The sequence below is a fragment of the Haliaeetus albicilla genome, chromosome 2 (assembly GCF_947461875.1).
Source record: "Haliaeetus albicilla chromosome 2, bHalAlb1.1, whole genome shotgun sequence".
NCBI classification, from domain to species: Eukaryota; Metazoa; Chordata; class Aves; order Accipitriformes; family Accipitridae; genus Haliaeetus; species Haliaeetus albicilla.
In genome coordinates, this window is record NC_091484.1 from 64,524,733 (window position 1) to 64,536,966 (window position 12,234).

General features: G+C 45.1%; 1 protein-coding gene across 15 annotated transcripts in view; it reads right to left on the bottom strand.

Annotated features, from left to right (window-relative positions):
* ARHGAP12 (Rho GTPase activating protein 12) overlaps positions 1-12,234 on the bottom strand; it is a 102,655-nt gene that overhangs the window by 73,245 nt on the left and 17,176 nt on the right. For 11 of the 15 annotated variants that reach the window (XM_069778091.1, XM_069778090.1, XM_069778089.1 and 8 more), the window contains exons 1-2: positions 7,037-7,178; positions 197-951 (exon numbers count right to left, since the gene is read on the bottom strand). In XM_069778091.1, the coding sequence (XP_069634192.1) occupies positions 197-865 (669 nt within the window). In that variant the 5' untranslated portion in view covers positions 866-951; positions 7,037-7,178. Of the gene's footprint in view, positions 1-196; positions 952-5,733; positions 6,332-7,036; positions 7,179-12,234 lie in introns of those variants that run through there. The other 4 variants (XM_069778079.1, XM_069778092.1, XM_069778078.1 and 1 more) reach the window with 3 other exon arrangements.

Genomic DNA, 12,234 nt, shown 5'->3' on the forward strand with positions numbered 1-12,234 from the left:
GAAAAACTGCGTCTCTGTAACATTCAATCACAGAATAATGTAAATGGAATTAATTCATGCCGAGATAAGACATTTTTACTTAAACAACCTGAGTTTATTAGGAATAAATCTCAAAACAATAGTAAGCAATTATGGCAATAAGGAAACAAAAGAAAAAAAAACCAGACAAATCTACTGGGATCATTTTTTAGCTTACCTGCACTTGCTCTGTGGAGCTACTGCTGAGTTCATCTCCAGACTCTGAATCTTGGTGAATTTTTTCTGAGCCTTCTCCTGCTGAATCACAAGATTGTTCATGCAAAAAGCTGGTCTTCTCTATTTCCAAGAACTCTGGACATGGGAAATGACCCATGGAGACAGTTCTATACTGATTGGAAACCTTGGGAGATTGCAACTCATTGTTAAGTTTTCCATTGTTTTGGGTAAGGTCCAGACTCAAACCAAGAGTTTGACCGGGGCTATTGTTCGGTCCCAGATTTTGATTGGCATCTCGAACTAAGCAAGACACTTGAACTGGAGAAGATTTTCCAAAACTAGAAAGCTCTGGTGACTTATTCACATTTTCTGTTGATCTCTGTAATCCATGTGTCAACTTCAAAGCATTATTTGGCAGCATGCTTGCCTGCTTAACAGGTGGCATCAGCGCTTTTCGTGGTATTTCCTTCACATACTGTGCTGGCACATAAAAGGGTTTGGAATTTTCATCTCTTTTGACTTGCCACCAATCATCATTAGTCTTTTTCACCAAGATGTATTTCTCCCCTTGCTTAATCACAATTTTCTTGTCCTTGGCCTCATACTCATAGTCGTATTCCACTTCAATGTACAATTGTCCTGGAAGGATCTTCCCACCTTTATCAGCCATTTCTATTTGAAAAGACTTCACCTTTTCAGGCAAAAGGTAAGCCACATTCTGTTTCAGAAGCGTTATTTTCCAGTTAATAATCAGAGCTGTAAGGGAAAAAAAAAACAACATATCATGTAATAAAGTAATTATTTAAGAGCACTTCAGAGGAAAATCATTTTTAAAATAACCCTGCCTATTCAATTTATGTCAACCTCAGACTAATTAATTGATGGAAGAATGCAAGACTTTCAGATACCTTTCTCAGTGACAAAACAGAAACCCAGCAGAACAACTTAGTTACCGATTTAACTCTCCTATTCACACAAGCCTCCTGCTATCAAGTGGCTCATTAAGCCTGTTTCTATTACTAAGTAATGTTGACTGATCATCAGGGGCTTGGTGGGGGGAATAGTCTGAGTCAACCTCTTGCTTACACACAGGGTTAATTTCTTCATGGAGTTATGTTACTACCCTGCTTTTAATAAAAATATTCAAAAGGAGAAGATTACTATTTGCTTATTTTGATTCCTATTTCAGTTCAAGTGTCCCTTCAGAGTGCTCAAAATTCCTTACAAAATCCCTTAAATCTCCCTCCAATGCTACACACCAGTCATCAGGCTCAGCATGGGCTGACAATCCTTGACCCACATGTGCTGCATGCCCTACAGAGCTTGCTAACCTTCACCTAACTGCAGAAGGAGATGACATGGGGACTATGTGACCCACGCTGTCTGAGGCTGCACGTCATGTTGGCTCTGCATCTAGCTGTTTTCTATAAAACAGGTGGTATGAAGACTCTTTTATTTATTTCTTTAAATTGCTAGTGTAACTGCAACATAGAATTTCATCTATAACCATGGTAGTGTTAGATAAAAGTATTCAACGTTTCCAAGATACTTTGGTTTCAGTGGTTTAAATTCTGTATATTTACTTTGCTCTTAAGAGAGCTTTTTGTGGTACTTATCTTACAGAAAACCTGATCCAACTAAAAGTTTAAGGACTAAAACAGAAAACACGAACAAAAAACCCAACAATAATGAAACAGGACTATGAACCAAAACCAAAAAAGGATAATAAATGAAAAGATAATACATGAAAATATTGAAAAGGACTTTCAGCATCTTGTAACCCAGACAACCACCACTGTATCTGCACCCATGAACTAGAATTTCTCTCTATTTAATCATGTAGCATCAATATCACAGTTCATGAGTGGATAAGCATCATTCTTGCCAACTTACACTGAACACAACATAGCAAATCAACATGAAAGATATGATTTCTTAATCTTGAAAATCAAAGCATGTAAGGGGAAGATCTCTAGCATTCAAATAGAACGTAGGAGAATTCAAGTAAAATGCTACCACATTTAATCTTAAAGATTAACAAATAAGTCCTTTTTTAAAAAAGCATGTTTCATGAATGAGAAAAATTATATAGAAACTTGCAGCTCTGCAAGTTAAGACTTTGTGATGAGATTCATAGCATTCACCCTGCCACAGAGTAGAACTAATGCAATTCCATGCAGGCAGACAAATGTAGAGTGAATTCAGCTACCCTAAATGGGACTAAGGACAGAAACAACAACAACAAAGGACTTCTGGGGATAGCTGAAGCAGAAACCCCTAACAGTTCTTCAATTTTTCTTTCGCCATTTCTGCTATTTGGTCTCAGCCTTGGGAAAAAAAAAAAATACATTTCCCACATCACTCGGTAGGAAAAGAAGCAGCTAAAAAGCTTAAGTATGATGCCAAGACAGAAGTGTCCATCTGTGGCAAACTGTGTCTTTCTCTCACCCACAGCCCATCTTCTTTTACTTCCAGGAAGCATTTCTTACAGGTAACTTGAAAGCCACCATCGTTTACAAGACTCCAAATTGAATCACCAGATCAGACTTAAAATTTAATCGAGGACTTGGCAGAAGGCATGATGGTACCACATTCAACAAAGCTGACAGTAAGAACACAAAGCAGTAGAAAAGAATGCTACGATTCTGGTGTTTACTCTCTCTACCATAAAACGGGTACATTGAAATTCACAGCATTATAGTCTATTTACAGCCTCTGTACAAAACAACTTGCTTACCTGCTGTTCTACATAAATAGGTATTTTTAAGTGCAGCTTTGCAGTTGTTTAGCAACTGTAGCAGAAGGTAAACATGAACTAATTGCAAGCCATTCCCACTCTCTTCCTAGTTTTGGAAGCTCTGCCATACAAATGTAATTTTTTCCTTGTTACTAAACCTGACTCCTCCCAACACTTCTTCAAAGCCGCTACCAAACCCTTTCACTGCTTCAAGGTCATATACCAGAAAAATACAAGTGTTTCCAAGTTACAGGCTACCTCTAAGGTCTGCTACCTTGTAACTTGAGATGTAGGACGAGCACCCATTCACACTGTTTGTCCTTCTCCCATACAGAAACCAAAAAGAGAACATAAGCCTATGGTTTCCCACAGGGCTACCAAGTGTTTAAAAGCTTGGATTTTTCATTTCTCTTTTGCCAATTCCATATAACTATTGAGAATGCATGCTCAACATTTTTTCAAGACAGACAGGTTCACTAAGTTGCATTTTATGCTTTAAAAAACAGAATTTTGATAAATACAAGGTAAATAAAATACAGCAGCTACAAAAACAGCTCTATCCACTTTTGAAGTCAGTGTTGCAGCCTCACCCCTTTCAAAAAAAAAAAAACCACACAAAAAAAACCCAGAAAAAAAACACCAACAAAAGTAAGCAGCACAATTTTTTGTTCTTTCATCCAAGCTGCAAAATTATCAAGTCAATAGCAAACATTTGGTAATGTTGAACATAGGATCAAAAAGAGACAGGCTGTGTTCTGCATTTGGCCGGAACACTAAAACAGTTTTATAAACAGATCACATCATCAGGATCAAGCAAGGCTCCAATTCTCTGCCTCAACAGAAAGAAGCAAGAGATACCTATGGCATAGGTGGGAAATCTTTCTCAGCAAGTTTAACAAATACCAACATTAACCCTGTAGGTCTGCAAACTATCATGGCCTTGATTCCACAGATCCAAATGCATTAAGTTTTATTTTGTTTGAATTTTTTTAACGCAGCTGTTGTGCCACAGAAGGTAGACTGCCTGTACCCTATGCGCAGCCCAGGGGATAGCCAACTGTAATATCCTTTCAAGGGTCCATGTATCCGTCTCGTAGAACTCGGGTTAAAGAGCCATGGAAGCCTTGGCCAAACCTCTACTGTATGTAAGGGGCCTAGAACAATTCAGATGTGAATGTACAATATTGACATTTGGAGTAGTGACTTCATTGTGCTACTAGTCAATAACTGAAGCGATACGGCAGGTCAGTAACCTCACTGTATTTTTTTTTTTCTTTGCCATTACCTATAATGCTGGATGGCACCCATTTTGGTGAAGAAGGTTGAAGAACCCTAATTAGGGGATGATACTCATGAAAAACCATTTACTTCCACAGAGGACATCTGTAAGCTTTAATACCCTCAATAAAGTCTCAATACCCGATTAAGAGATTAATAACAACGAATGGCCCCACTGACAACAAAGACCTAAGAAAACGTTATTCTTGAATACCAAAAAACAGACTCAGGCCACACTTTTCTTCTGGTGAAGAAAAAACCCGACTGCTACAGGGTAACTAATGTAAGGTGGGCCTCATCCCCACCTGGAAACGCATTCCGCCCTTTCACAGAGCGCTCCCCTTGTCCGAAGCGAGGACACGGGTGACGGCACGCAGGACCCCTGCCGCGCTGAGGAAGGCAGCGGCGAGCGGCCGCTCCGCTCGGTACCCACGCACGGAACTTTTCGGGCTCCGGCTGCCGACGGGAACCGTTCCCACCTCTTACTCAGCTAAGGCTGAGTCAGGCTGGCAACCCTCGGTGTTCGCAGAGGTCGGCTCCTCCTCCTCCTCCCCCCGCCGCGCCCCGGCCGTGGGGCGGCACAGCCCGCTGCTCCCCGGGGCCGGGCCCGCACCGCGCCCCGCCGCAGCCACGGCCCGGGGCGGGGGGGGGGGGGGCTGTCCCCACGGGGGGGGACGCACACATTTGCCTCTAGCTAGATTTTATGCACGTCCACCCGAGGCGAGACACCTCTTCTAGTTAGAGGCCAGTGTGACAGCTTCGGCCACCCTTAGGCGGGTGGGGGCTGGAGAGCTTTAGGTTTGCTCCCAGGTGAGCCTCTCCTCCGGCAACCTAAACCCTACAGCAACACGGTCGGCCACCTCGGGACAGCACTCAGTCCCAGCTGCAGAGCGACGCTCACTAAACGGAGCTTGAAGCACATGTAAATGGTCTTTGGAAGAAGCATGGTCCTCACACGCGCAGACATAGAATCACGAGTATATATGGTATGTAGATAATATCATCATATATCGTACTGGATATGGTCGCCCCTAACTTCAGCATTATCCTAGAACTCAAGACATTCCCCCCCCCCCCAAAAAAAAACAACAACAAAAAAAACAGGAGGTACACAATAAGTGTTTCATACCTCTCTTTCGAAATTATCAGGCACAGAGTATTTTCTTTGGACCTTCTAGAACCAGACAATTGAGACTTGAGATAGCAAAAAGTCTCTTTTTAGTGTATTTCTTCTATTCTCCTCTTGGAAAAAGCCTTACTCACTGTGGCTATGGAACTGTTACTTAGTTTATAATACAAAGAGGTGATGAGTTATTAAAAACGCCACTGAGGATATTAACCAATCGCCTTAAAATTCTTCGTGTGACCTTGTTCACGGTGTCCTACAAAGCAGCAGCAGTTGACTTGTGTAATCTTTTTCCATTTTCAGCATCAAACTTCACCCACTTCTGAAATGAACCCTTCCGCAGTGCCGATACAGAAATAAGCTCAATTACTGAAGCTAAATTAGGATAAATTCTTACCAGTTCAGGCCAGATGAGATACCCTGGCTACAGCTCCCTAGGTTGTCCTTCTCCCTGGGCAGTTTTCTTAGGGGTTCAGGCTGTGCTGCATGACTGCTGCTTGTGAGACTGGTCCCACAATAACTTTTGTCAGAATTCAACCCTATTTGCATATCCTTCTTCCCAAGGGGCACCGCTCTCTATCCAGCACAACTAACCCCTCAGCTAGTATTTTCACGCAGACAACCAGCCCTCACCAGCGCCTGTAAAAACCACCATCTGCAAAGTGCGCATCTAGAGCATGCAGAAGTTGTATAAAAATAGATGCAAAGATGCAAATGCAAACAACAGATACAGAGAACTCAGGAGCTCTATGAAAGCAAGCTTGATCCCTTACTGTTTCCTCAGAGTTTACTAACACGGGTTAGAAATCCAGCACCACTTCCAAATAAACTAGCTTCCCAGAGCTCACACGTCCTTAAAATTTAAAGGCATACTAAGCAACCGCTTAATAACTGCCCGTGACTCAGAGCACTGAACGAGCGATGCCTTTCCAACAACTGTCAGGACAACTTTTCCAGCCGCGCCGCAGCACCCCACGCCTCAGCGCGCCCCCAGCCCATCACCAGCCCCCTTGCTCCTCGTTGCGGGCTTTTGCCGAGCTGCTGACTCCGACGACCGGCCACCACCGACAGCGCGGCAAACCCGCGCCGGCTGGCCCCAGCCACAGCACGGCAGGCTGCCGCGCTCGAGTTAACGGAGGGGCGTCCAACCCCCCGCCCCGGGCCAGCGGGGCAGGCCGCCGAGGCGCCGCTGCCCGCCGCCTCCCTTTGTCTCCCGCCGGCCGCGGCCCCAGCAGGTGAGCGGCGCTTGCACAAGGCGGGTCGGGCGGCCCTGCCCGAGCCCCGGCCCCGCGGGCCCACCGGCAGCGCCCAGGTGCGCAGCTGCCTCCCGACGACGACGACTCGGCGCTGCCGGCGGCGCCCGGGGGACGAAGCCGCCGCCGCCGCCGCCGCCAACGGGGGCACGGCGGGGCGGCGCCGCCCAGACCCCCCGCCGGCCGCCTGGCACACGGCAGGCGCTTCCCGGCGGCGCCCCGGGAGAGGGAGGGCGGCGCCGGGCGGGGGCAGAGGGCCGGTGCCGGCGCCGCCGTGAGCCGGAGCCGGCCCCGGCCCCGGCCCGGGCGCGGACGTGCCCTCCGCCCGCCGCAGGGCCACCCTGCCGTGCCCGATTGTCCCGGCGGCGCCGCCGCCGCCGCGGTCCTCCCCGCCCTCTTCCTCCTCTTCCTTTCCCCCCCGCCGGGCCGAGAGGCGCGGCCCCTCACCTGCCTCGGCGGCGCGGCCGGGCCCGGTCCCCGCTCCGGTGGCGGCTGCCCTGGCTCACGGCTCACCGCTCCCCCTCCCCGCCAGCGCCCCGCGCCGAGTGTCAGCTCCGGGGCACGGCGGCGTCACCGCTCCCCCGTCACGTGCCGGGGGCGGGGCGCGAGGGGCGGGGCCAGGCGGAGGTGGGGGGGGTGTGGCGGGAGGGGGCCGGTTCCCGCCGCTCCGGTGCGGTGCGGTCCGGTCCGGCCCGGCCCGGCCCGGCCCGGTGCGGTCGTGCCGGCGCAGCGGCGGCGGCCGGGTCTTTCCTGCCCCGCGGAGCGCTGCGGTGGGTGCGCGGCGGGGTCCGGGGTCTTGGGTGGCCTGAGGCTGGGCCTGCAGCGGGGCGCGCGGGGCCTGGGCCGGGCCCGGCGTGTGAGGCAGCGCCCAGCGGTAGGGCCGGCCCGCGGGCAGGGGCTGCCTCGGCCGCCCCTCTCCCCCAGAGAAGGGGCGGCAGCCCGAGGAGGAGTGCGGGCCCCGGCTCCCGAGGGGGTGTCGCTCAGGAGTGGTGAGCGTGCGGGTTAGCCCGGCCGCCCCGCCGTCGGTACGGCCTGCCAAAGGAGCCCGCTGCGACGGCCGGAGTGACGAGATCGTTCTCTAATTCACATGGTAACGTGAAATACCTAGGCCTTTCTGTCCGCAATAAAAAGAACAGGTGGAAGACAAAAACCGCGCCCCTTCCTCGCTGCAGCCAGGGGTCTGTCTGCGTGTTTAATAGCTGGTAACTGAAGAAACCACAGTTTTTTAATAGTCTGACCAAAAAGAAATAATAAGAAGTAGTCCTGTTCGGTTATTCCAAGTTAACTGGCTTGGTGTTTTTTACTGTGTTAGTAAAAGTTGGCAAACCTCCAGTCTGGGAACCTTTATGTGGCCTTCACAGCATTTTCAAACTTTAAGTAATCTTATCTTTCTCTTTCAAAAAAGTGGCATCTCGTGCCTCTGGTGGCAAAGATAACCTTGAAAGCATGAACTGACTGTAACTGATACAGTGGCATCTGAATGAATCTGCAAACATCCTGAAACAATGGCACTGAGACGTGTAAACTGTCCGCTCTCTATTCATCTAATCAAGACTAAGGTTGGCCCCAACTTTTTCTTTGATTATTTTAACACGTGGTAGTAGGAAGGAGAGAGTAAAATCCTCAAAAGGTGGGAAGAACAGGGTTGCTGAGGGGAAAGAAAGGCAATGGGAAAAGACCTGAGGAGTGCCAGCAAGAGAAAAACAGAGATGCTATTTGAGGAAAAGATACAAGTAGCATCAACAGGTGTAACTGAACACGTGGGCACATTTTCACATTGAATGATGTTTCCAATATCGATATTTCTTTGATGCCTCCTATCAGGTGGTATGTGACAACATGTAAGACAAGTAGTAAACACTGCAAATATCTTAAAGCTTTGCTTCTGTGTATCTTAACCTGAATACCTGTGAAAATGTCCCCTTGACACCAAGGACCATTTGACCTTGAGCTGTCTGTCCACAAAACATATTATTAAAACTCTGTTGATGTTGTAAGGCTGATACTACTCTCGCACCTACTCATTCAGCAGTTATTCACAGAGTCCGGAAAAACAGACTAGAGACTAGTGTTTCTATTGTAAGGGAAGCAACATCTTGTGTATAGATGTCCATTATTTATTACTAAAAAGCAAAAGAAGCCTGTGAAAGGACAGTAGTTTTGTATTCATACTTATTCTTTTGTAAATTACATGTATGGGAAAAAGATATAGAATAATTCAGGGTGTCGTGTTCAGCTGGATGTTTTTGTCTAATAGGATTCTGTCTGCTTGTCCAGTTTTGTGGTAGAAAATAATATACTTGGGTATTTCTGAGCAAGCCGACTGCATTTTACCTACTGACATGCCTGAGGTATACATAAAAGCATCTAAAAAATCAGTCATAGTAACCACATTGTAATTATCCTCCCTTGCTGCCAAGGCTTCACTGGAGTGCTGCAGGATATGGCATTAGTGATTCAGTCTGAGGCACTCTTCCCTCTGAGTCAGTGTTGAAAACCAATGGTCCCACATAATATCAACATGCATAATAGAGTCAAAAGGTGCCAGAAGATATGTAATTTTGAGTCCCTGCCCAAGCGCAGTCATGAAAGATTCCACATTACAAATAAACTAAACTGTCCAGCCCAAGTTCCAATTTTAGCATCTGTTACGTATTCCGCCTGTGAAGGATTTCTCTATCATTTCACTGGAGCAGAAAGAGCTAGAGTTTGCAACCTTTCCTCACTGCGACTGGTTTTCCCTGGAGATGTAGGATGGCTGTCATACTGACACCTCAGATGGGACTATATGTACATGTTAGTTGGAAAGATCCAGTGACCTCACGAATCTCAGACTGAAAGAATCACCAACTACAATTGCTTTATGTAGTATGTGTGAGCTATGGCAGAACCTATGGGACTCTTAATTCATGTATCTATTGCGTTCTGAATGTTTTGTCATAACTCACACACAAAGACGTCAATCTCTGTCTTTGTAAACGGATACCTTACGAAAAGTCAGCATTTGAACTGTGTCTGTCTGACCTGTTACGCCAAACTTTCAAAACCTTTGTTCAAATTTAACTATGTTTGCCAAAAGGGAGTTGTCTCAAAAGTAATTAAGCTCTCGGAAGTTTTGTGAAAGCAGGCAGCCATATAGAGGTGCAGGAAATGCCACATAAGAAAGTGACATTATAAATGCTGCAATTGTGGAGAAAAAGTTGACCCAATACTTACTATCTATCATAAAACACAAATCCATAGAAAACAAGTTTCATAGTTCTGAAAATCCAGTCTTGGAAAAGTCCATTTTTGGTGTTTGAATTAGATGCAGAAAGGATGCTTTCTCTCCTTAGATTCAAAGTTCTGAAATACCAGGGTCATCTATATAAAAATCTGAGCCTATTAAATTTGAAGGGCAAATTCCCATTTTATTTTTTTGCTATTTTTTTCCTTCTGAGTCCTCTATTTCAAATCTCTACAAGTTCAGCTGTCCGTTATTTTATGCCCCAGTCGCAGTAATTCTAGATGCATGTCATGATTTAATTAATTTGAAATGCGTATCTGAGATTGGACGTTGCTGTCCTGTTACTCATAATGCCAGGACTGGTATTAGGTAACCAACAGAAATGTGCTGCTTAAAACATGATAAGTATTAAATCTGGGTTGTTTATTCATTGTTTGCCACCCCCCGTTACCAAACAGACTAATCTCATTATGAACGATGTTGATTCTTTCTTTCAGAAATGACTGAGAAGGCAAATACGAAAAGCTTTCTCACATCCAACAGGCAGATACAGCAACTATCCACCTTGGCCTTTTTGCTGTTTTCTTGGGTTTTCCCTCCTTTTTTCAGAGACTTTTTCTCTGTGTTTTGTCTTATAACCTCAGTAGTGATATGCACTAGAGAAACCATTCTGAATTTAGACAAAGAAATGCGCTTAATTAAGCAAACAGTTCTGATACAAATAGAAAATGTTTTTATTTTACTTCAAATACTACTTACAAGTGTATTTTATAAAATGGTTCAACTTGCCTGATATAAAGCACATCACCTGGGGCATCTCCTACCTACTCTGCTTCTACTCTCAGTTTTTTGACAGCTTCTAGCCTCTCACCTCCATCTAAAAATTCTTTTACCACCTACACATATACATACAATCAATTCCTCCTTTCTGTTCTTTCTCACTACTACAAAAGCACTTTTTAACAAAGTGCAGATACTGTGGGCTTTTTGCATGAACTTGTCAATTTAATCCCCATCTCCTGACTCAACTAACAGATGAGCCATTTTTATTTACATAACTGTGCATTATAAGGAAAATCAATTGAAAAAGGAACACGGAAAGTGAAGAATGTAGAAAAAGGAGCCCAGATTTCTCAGTTCAGTGAAGAAGTTCTTTCACCATGACACTACAAAGGGATGTTCTCTGCCTTAAGGAGGAACTTTTATCCACAGTCCAGAGAAGGTAATTTGTTTTACTGTGAAAAATCGTGGAGGAATTTGTAAGATTTTTCCATCTTGCCAGCAGATTGTTTTTGTAAATCGCATTAGCCAGAATGAACTGTGGTCAACGCATGCTTTTCTACTTTGCTCTGTTCATTTGCCACATGGTCATTGTGGGGTTCAGTATTTGTATCTCTCTCTGAGATCATCCAATGGAAGCTGTGACAAAAATTCAAATGTGCCTATTGTTTGTATTAGCAGTCTTCAGTTTGCAAATAAAGAACAATTTTTTACAACTATCTGATTGTCAGCATTACTGAAGATCAAAGTGAGATTTGTTTTGGCCAAACTGATCCTTTAATTATGCTCTTGCCAAGACCAGGCTCACTACTTACTGTGAAGTTAAACTGTTTGTCGCTTTTTTCCTCTTGAGCATAGTATTCCAAACTGTATCACTTCTATGTTGAGCAGGAAAATGTACCTCTTGAGTCACAGCACAGAATTAAAAGTGGTGAAAGGTATTGAATAATGTTCTGACAGAACTGCTAAAGCAGACAATGGGTGAAGGAGGGCATTTCTTTGTGCTACCTTGACTTAAGACCTTCTCCTAAGCTAAATCTTAGTCAGCTCTGCACAACTAGTCGTGTCTTGATCTAGCCGTGGTTTGAGCTAACTGGCAAAACATACAAAAGACACAATTAATCCTTTAAATGATAGTATCTCTTTCCTGGGATAGACCTATAATGAAAGGTACTGACATTCAAAAAGCACAATGTAAATGTCCATTTATACCTTGGAGAATTAAGAAGAGTCCTGCACCAGTGTCTTCAATTTCTAATTAGCTTATTTTTTGTCTATTAAGAAGGAAGGAATTGTGTTTATGAATCACTGATAAGCAGAATCAAAATAAATATAAAGATATTACAGAGCTGTGCAAAAAGAAGGAAATAAAACCTCGTGGGTTAAATGTTTTATTTGTAACGAAGTTCATTTCATTATACTGCACAAAATTCAGGCTTAGAGAAGATACATGAGGGAGTTTCTGGTTCCCCAAGTCACTCAAGTTCAGAATTCGCTCCAATGCAAGGGCTCGGCGTGGCTCAGCGAGCAACGTGCTTGCTTCTGGGCACTTTGGAACTGGAAGTTCAAACTCGCACTGCGCGTTGCTAATCCCATGCAACCGCAGAGGCTTCTCATGGTCCAGTGAAGTTCCCAGTGG